This window comes from Trachurus trachurus, assembly GCF_905171665.1.
Source record: "Trachurus trachurus genome assembly, chromosome: 13".
Lineage (NCBI taxonomy): Eukaryota > Metazoa > Chordata > Actinopteri > Carangiformes > Carangidae > Trachurus > Trachurus trachurus.
In genome coordinates, this window is record NC_139892.1 from 36,239,502 (window position 1) to 36,247,547 (window position 8,046).

Sequence of the window (8,046 nt, forward strand, 5' to 3'; positions counted from 1 at the left end):
CTATTAGTTTTTAAAGATTTTAACTTATTTAACCATTTTAGCAGTACAAGGCTGCCCTCTTGTGGACAAAATGAGTAACAGCAATACATACAACCAAAAAGTGGTCTGCTACAGACACGCTTCCAGAAATTAGGTCTACATTACAAATATTTTGCACATTCACTTTTTGTAGAATTGCCAGACTGCCATACTGGGGTGGGAGGACACTTCTCTTTACACCCCAGCAGGAAAACATTGTAGTTGAGATGGTCTATCAAAATGATGCCGTTACCCCATATGAAGTGTAAATGGGACAAATGTAGCATGTGATGTTGATTAAGTGGCCTGACCCAGCCCAAAGACCAGGTGAAGATCAATGACTCCGTCAGTTGTGTAGTCATACTTACTCTTTACATCGCATTATTTTGTAGACCTTCTGCATTGATCAATTTCAGGATGATGATGAAAATTACTTTTTTCACAGTATCATGTTTGATGAATGCAGAGTAAATGCTAATCCACAGAATTGTGAAATCTTTTTTTTCTCTAATTTTGGAGACCAAAAGGGTTTATGGTTACGGTTTTGTCAAAAGGATGTTCGATTCGGGGAATGAGTTTAGACAACTGAGCAACTGATTCACACAACAGGAATTAGTGCTTTAGCAATTCAGAAAAACTGTAACAGGCACAAGTAGCCCAGGTTGAGTCCTGTTTTATCTGTCTGTTCTTTTCAGCGGTTGACACTTTACGGAATGGCCAATAGGTGGCAGCTGTGTTTTTTTGTTTGTTTGTTTTTTTTACTTTTCTCTACCTGCTGCAAGTTAGAGAGAGCAGTAACCAGTTATCCTGCATTGGAATAGAAAGGACTTGTTAGAAAGATAGAATACTGTACAGTAACTGTTATCAATACGATACAAAACATGTGTGGGGCACTCTGTAACTTGTTTCATCCTGAGTCTGATGTGTTTGAGGACACAGCCAATAGTGGACAGAGACACTGTTGATTCCATCAAAGCTGACGGTGTCTTCAATCACAGGGCAGCGTCTCCGCCCTCTGACTAAATTCTTTATCAATGGAAAATTGACATGTTTCTTAGAGTAGTGGGGGGCGGGGGCAGCATTATAAAACAGAGAGCAAACAGTGAACTGAATGTATTCACTACTCTTCAACAGCAGAGACTCAACACATCCTCCACCTGGAAAAGACAAACATGGCTGGTAAGGTTTTTTACTATTCAAAGTTATTTGTAGGATTATGTTTTTTTTTCATTTAGAAAAATATACTTTTCTATTCTGAAGTTGAGCCACTCATAAAGCAGAAGATTAGCATAGTTGGTACTATGTTAGATGTGATGTTAGAATGAGCAGCACATGGGCTCCTCTATGGAGCTATTGTTGTTACTGTATTAGCTCAGGGCAAAGGAAAGGTGACACACAAATCTTTTTTACTGATCGCCGCAAGTATTTGCGGATCTGCCTCAGGAGATTGTAGGTTTGATTCCAGACAGGGACGATCACAACACACGATGTGTGAGGGAGGGGGGAGGAGAGGAGACACTGTGAACCTTGTTTAGAACTTCCATTAAACCCAAACTGCATCCTGTTCCTTGTTCCACATTAGCGCCACCTGTTAGCGTCACAGCAACCTTCAAGGCCTGTGGTAAAAATGAGTTCATGTGACTGTGATGAAGTGAGTTTGTTTTCTGGACCCAGTATTTAATGGCTGTTTAGACCTTCAGTTAGACCTTCAGGACTCTAAAGACAGTTGTTGTTTCTCTCTGGTGACACACTGCTGTAATTTTAGTTTACACTCTGTCTGTTAACAACAATGGTCAATAATGAGTTTTAATATTCTCCCACAGAACTCAGGATTGTACTTGTGGGGAAAACAGGAGTTGGAAAGAGCGCCTGTGGAAACACCATCTTAGGAGGACGAGTCTTTGAATCTAAGTTGTCTGCATCCTCAGTGACGCCAGAGTGTCAGAAGGCAAAAGGAGCTGTTGATGGTCAAACAGTGGCTGTTGTTGATACTCCAGGTCTGTTTGACACCAGTAAAGATCATGATAAGGTGAAGAACGAGATTGCTAGATCCGTCTCATTTGCTGCTCCTGGTCCTCATGTGTTCCTCATCGTGATCCAACCAACCAGATTCACTGAAGAAGAAAAAGAAACAGTGAAGATCCTTCAGAAGCTGTTTGGAAAAGAAACAAAAAAGTACAGCATGATCCTGTTCACCCGTGGAGACGACCTAGAGGCGGAAGATACCGATATAGAAAAAATTATCTCTAAGGATCAATATCTCTGTGGCTTCGTCAGCCAGTGTGATGGAGGATACCACGTGTTCAACAACAGAGACAAGAAGAATCATGACCAAGTCACTGAACTGCGGAAGAAGATCAACATGCTGGTTCAGAGAAATGGAGGAAGCTGCTACACCAATGAGATGTTCCAAGAAGCTGAGAGAGCCATCAGAGAAGAACAGAAACGTCTACTGGGAAGAAATCCAGCTATGGATCGTAAAGAAGCAAGAAGAAGAGCAGAGGGAAGGAATGCATTTCTTGTTGGTGTGGCAGCAGCTGTTGCTGGAGGCGCAGTTGCAGGTCCAATAGGAGTTGCAGTGGGAGCTATAGTGGGAGTTGTGTCAAGTATCTGTTCCATTCAGTGATATTTCATGTTAAATAACCATTATATTCTGTTCACAACTGGAGAGTTTCATGTTAACAGATTCAGCTTCTGGTTTTAATTTATTATGAACATTTTCATTAATCAGCACTGATCCTTTATGTCATTAAAGCAGATATCAGTGGAATGTTTTTGTTAATATAAGTCCTAAATAGTCCTATTTTCCGTCAGCAATCACTTACATGAAGTATTTCAGCCTAAACACGAGTCTCTCCGTCACTCTGCTCTGCTGTAACCCGAGGAGAAAATTTTCCTTGTGGGATACAAGTGTTATCCAATGAGGAGAGAGAACGGCATGAAGGGCTGTGTGTGCAGCCAAGGGATGCGCGTGAATGTGGTGACGTAGCACGAGGACCAATTGATGCCTGACAAGGGCGGGGGCTGCTAACTCATGGTGCGTTCAAAGAAACTCGTACTTTGTGTTTTTCCTTCCTGTGAAGTCATACCAGTTCGATCTGGTACGAGTTCACGGGTCGGAAGTTACGAGTGGCCGTTATAGGGAACTTTCACAGACAACAGGATGGTAAAAACACGAGCTACGGGTTACCTGGAACGCTACCAAGTCGTAGTTGTGACTTGAAGCTGTAACTTACGGTTTCAAAAGCCTGCCTTGAACGCAGCATTAGCCGAAACGGCCGCGAAGCTGATATCTGCTTTAATATCCTCTGTAACTGTTTCAGAGCTGTAACAGACTGACTTCAGCAGTCTGATGAAATCAAACATCTTAAAAATGTGATGTATCTGTGTTCAACATGTTAATAAACACAAATGTTCAAAATAAGCTGTGTCTCCAGAACAAGATTGTTCAACATGTGGAAACATCAGACAGGAATGTTTTAGTTGTTGACAACCGGGTGGAGCAGGGATTTTAAATGTGGCCTTTGGCCCCTGGTTCTGTCCAGATTCTCTTCACTATGATTTGCACCACTTTTTCAACTTCTGAAATTTTGATTTGAGGGGGTAGAACATTGGTGTTGCCCCTGCATAGAGCCGGCCTCATCTGCATTCATAGATTGAATGCTAGTGGAACCCAATCCAAAATGGTGGTTTTATGTGTTGGTCTTAAGCAGCTGATTAAAGCAGAAGTAAGTGATCTGGTCGTTTTGGCTAACTTCCTGTCAGCCGATGGAGTTAGCAGCCCCCGTCCTCATCCCTATGTCACCACATTCACACGTATCCCTTGGCTGCACAAATGGCCCTAAAAATAATACTTTGATACTGCAGGACTTTTGCTCTGTTGGAATTGTTGGTGGCTCTTAGAAGAGCCATTTTGAGGTGCTTGTGCACTAGATGTTTTCTTGCAAGGGGACCTTTCCTTCACTGGTGAAGTAGGAGGTGAAGGTCTCCCGCACCCTGATTGCTTGTTGCATTGTTGGACGCAAGTCTTCCCAGCCCTGGCAGAGGCTCCACCGCTCCCCACCACTGCAGCTGCTGGAGTTGTCCGTTGCAGGAAGTTGTTGAGAAGACTGGTTGCCTTCACACACCTCTCAGCAACTTCTGGCTGGACCTCCACAGCACGCCGGTACATTCTCCACTGTGACGCCAGGATTCCAAAGGCATTCTCAACAACCATCCGTGCTTTGGACAAACGGTAATTGAAGATGTGACACTCTCTGGGAAGAAGGCGCCCGGGGAAAGGCCTCCGCAACAAAAACATGTGGCTGTGGTCCTCTGTCCTCAGCTCCTGGTAGGGGCAGGTCAGCAGGCAAACGGAGGGTGCCAGATCTCAGTGCTTGACCGAAGGCTAAGTTGGCCAGAATGCCACCATCACTACTCCTCCCATAGCCTCCGACATCAACAACCCGGAACCGGTACTCAGCATCCACAACCGCCAAGAGAACTATGGAGCCTTCAGCACCACATGCTTCCCATCCACTGCTCCGCAGCTGAGAAGGAAGTTCCACCGCTCCTCAAATCTCCCAGCAAAGGACCTCCACTCATCTCTTGTGGGCACAGACATGAAGTCATCCACCAGGCAGTCCCATATAGCACTGACCACATCTTCCACTATTCTGGAGACAGTGGAGACTCCAACACGGAAGCTGTCGGCAATGGTCCTGAAGCTGTCACCTGTAGCTAGATATCTGTAACACAAAAATAACTATGTAACTTTTTTTCCTATAGCACTTTATGAAATTAAAAATTACAAACATTAGCAATATATTTGCATATATTTAGGGACTTATAGAATTTAGATAAGTAAATTATACATGAATGACCACTATCATTATTATCATTATTATATGATAATGGGTAGGACTCAAGTTGATACTTTTTGAACAAACAGAAGTCATTCATTTGTTTCCTTTTCATACTTTTTGATTATCTATGTTGGTTTTTTCTATAGCCTATATTTTGTATTGGGGTTTGTTCATGTTCCAGAAAATTATAAGTGCTTTGAAAACAGAAAACACTAAACTCAAACCATAAAAACTGGAAAACAGTTTGTTTTAATCAGAAACACTTGGATTTCTTCTATGTATTTCATTCATTTTCATAAAGAAATTAACCGGAGATGGACAGGCGCTCCACAGCTGGGATGGAGCGGGAGATCCTCGCACCAATCCGGTTCAAGAGGTCCTCAAACTGGACCACCGTCAGCCTCAAGTACCGCCGGAAACGGCCGTCATCCAGACGCAGCTCCTGGAGGAGGAGATGGTATTCACCCAGCTGTGAGCGTCTGCGGAGGATTTCATGAACCTAGACATGGTGGCGTTTGGGTTTCCAAATCCAAATTCCAAATCAGACGTCCACAACAGATAAAGTGCAGCTACGGTTGTTAACTCAGCAATGGTTGACAAGAGAAAGAAATAAAACAGATGGAGGTGAAGACAATAGCGGGAGGTGGGTTGTGTCATTGTGCGATAGAGGTGATGATCAAAAATATGACACAATGGGCCGGATTTTCTAAGATCCCAGATAGCTGGCGCTATATTGTTTGCGCCCGCTAAAATATTGCGTGTTTGGTTAGTGCACGCAAAACAGCTGATCTACTAAGAGTAACCCGCTAAATGAAAACACGTGCAAACCGTGGAGCCCCACCTCCTGGCCACACGTAACAATATGTAAATGAGGGTTTTGCGCGTGGTAATCGTTTCCACCATGGAGAGAGTGGACAGAGCTGGACGGACGAAGGGACAGAATGACATTTGATCCGATGCATACAATGACAGCATGTGTGTTCATCTCTCTCGCGCTCTGTTTAGATATATTATATATATATATATATATATATTATAGAAATAAACACAAATCGCTACAGGGCCCAACTCGTCATATAGTGACTAACAGGCAGCAGCTGCAGCGACAATCACACACCTATAACGTGTGTGTGTGTGTGTACGTGTGTGTGTGCCGCCCATGATCCAGTGGATTAATAGAGAGCTCAGGTGGGACACACGGATCTAAACGCTCTGACCACTGACCAGAGGGATCAAAGACGGGTGAAGGCAGCGGTGACGTCTCTCAGTCCGGGACCGGGACTGAGAGACGGAGCTGAGCAGCCAGGTACTGGAGAGGAGAGGAGAGGAGCGGAGAGGAGAGGAGAGGAGAGGAGAGGAGAGGAGAGGAGCGCACTGCAGGACAGACGTGTGCCGTGCGTAACGGCGTGTAAAAGACTTTTAACACGGCAGAAAAACTGTTACAGAATTACCCAGACGTGAGGAAATGCAGAGATGTAAGATCATGGGGCTCTGGCAGGTATCAAACCAATAAACTCATAAGTTTTGGCAAAGTTGTATCAGTTAGTACATGGTTTTCAGACGTGGTAAATAAAGACGCAAAAACAGCCACCGCAATCTCTTCCTGGTTTGGTAAATCACATTGCGTGCGCTAAATAAATCGATTTGCATCTACTCCCAGTATTTTGCACGTTCTGGCTGAAACGCCCATATTTACATATTCATCAAGGCAAACACGCTAAATGGATTGCACGTGCTATTTTGCCCATTTGAGAGACGCAATCCTCGGTGCGTCCAGTTAGTAGATCAGGTTCCACGTGTGTTTGCGCGTGCAATCACGTTTGCACACGTTTTAATGCACGCAAACCTTTAGTAAATCCGGCCCAATGTGTCAAGTGACGCAATACTCGCGTTACAGGCGATGACGTCGCGTCCATCGCGTTTGGTGTGAACGCACGGTTACAGAGACATGGCTTGGCACTGATGCACCTGTTTTCGCTGAGGCTTCTCCACCAAATTTAAACTTTCTATTTTCTACTAGGCGGGGGACAAAAAGGGGGGTGGAACTGCATCGATAACAAGAACCACAATGTCCTCAAATGCAATTCCTTTTAACAGCTACAAATCATTCGGGGTCATCCCTATGTTCCCACAGCCCTATGTTCCCTCAGCCCTATGTTCCCTCATTTCTAACTTTTGTCGTCACTGAAAATTGGGGGGCGACCGCCATTCCGAAGGACCGCCATTCCGACGGTCTGCCAGTCCGAAAATTCCCGAAGGTCCGTCATTTCGAACTTCCCGAGGGGCCGCCGTTCCGAATGTGTTTTATTTTGAAAATTGACCGGATTCTCTCGTGGTTTGACTTCCTGCCCAGCTTGACACGACGCGCCGCGGAGACAGCGCCCGACCGGCCCCTCCCCCTCCCCCTCCAAAGTTTCACCCAGGTGCGAGTCTGATGCATTACATCCATGGTCTGATGCAGCCGCGGCACTCCTGCTGAAAATAAATGTCCTTGCTCTGTGCTTTGGTTAGGTTTAGGCAATGTAACTTAGAAAGGAGTTGGTTAAGTTTAGTAAAAAGGTTCGGTAGAGGCCAATAAAATCGCAGTTAATATGTATCTCCCCCCGGGAGTCGAACCCTGATCCACCGCGTCAAAAGCAGATGCTCTGACCACTACGCTACCACCGCTAGGCTTGTTTACTCCGTGCCGTAAACCATTCAAGATGTTTTCAAGTTCGGAATGGCACCCTTTCTTTCAGGTTCGTAATGGCACACTTTTCCCATAAATAATTAAGGGTCGGCATTCCGACAAATTAAAGTAAACGTTCGGAGTGGCGGCCCTTCGGAATGGCACCCTGGAACCCTGAAAATTAGGCCCTATGTTCCCTCAGCCCTATGTTCCCTCATTTCTAACTTTTGTTGTCACTGAAAATTAGGCCCTATTCCCACAGCCCTTTGGTCCCACCATTGGTTGGGTTTAGGCAATGAAGAAAGGAGTTGGTTAAGTTTAGTAAAAAGACCAGGTAGAGGCTAGACAGGCCAGATAGACGGAGTCCAGATAGGTAGAGAGAGTTCAGAGGGAACATAGGGCTGAGGGAACATAGGGCTGAGGGAACATAGGCACGCTCCCATGATGAGACATCAGTCAATCATTTGTTTTCTGTGAACCTATTTGTGATTACTCCAAAACCAGACCTTAGACCTT

The 8,046-nt window shown here is 44.8% G+C and overlaps 1 protein-coding gene across 1 annotated transcript; it reads left to right on the forward strand.

Moving 5' to 3' along the window:
- Window positions 1-1,190: 1,190 nt before the first annotated feature.
- Window positions 1,191-4,751, forward strand: LOC310996384 (GTPase IMAP family member 7-like; the record flags this gene model as incomplete). Its single annotated transcript, XM_083985760.1, has 4 exons — window positions 1,191-1,197; window positions 1,842-2,608; window positions 4,208-4,358; window positions 4,447-4,751. 4 exons carry the CDS (start codon window positions 1,191-1,193, stop codon window positions 4,749-4,751), a joined length of 1,230 nt encoding a protein of 409 aa, XP_083841886.1.
- Window positions 4,752-8,046: the final 3,295 nt, after the last annotated feature.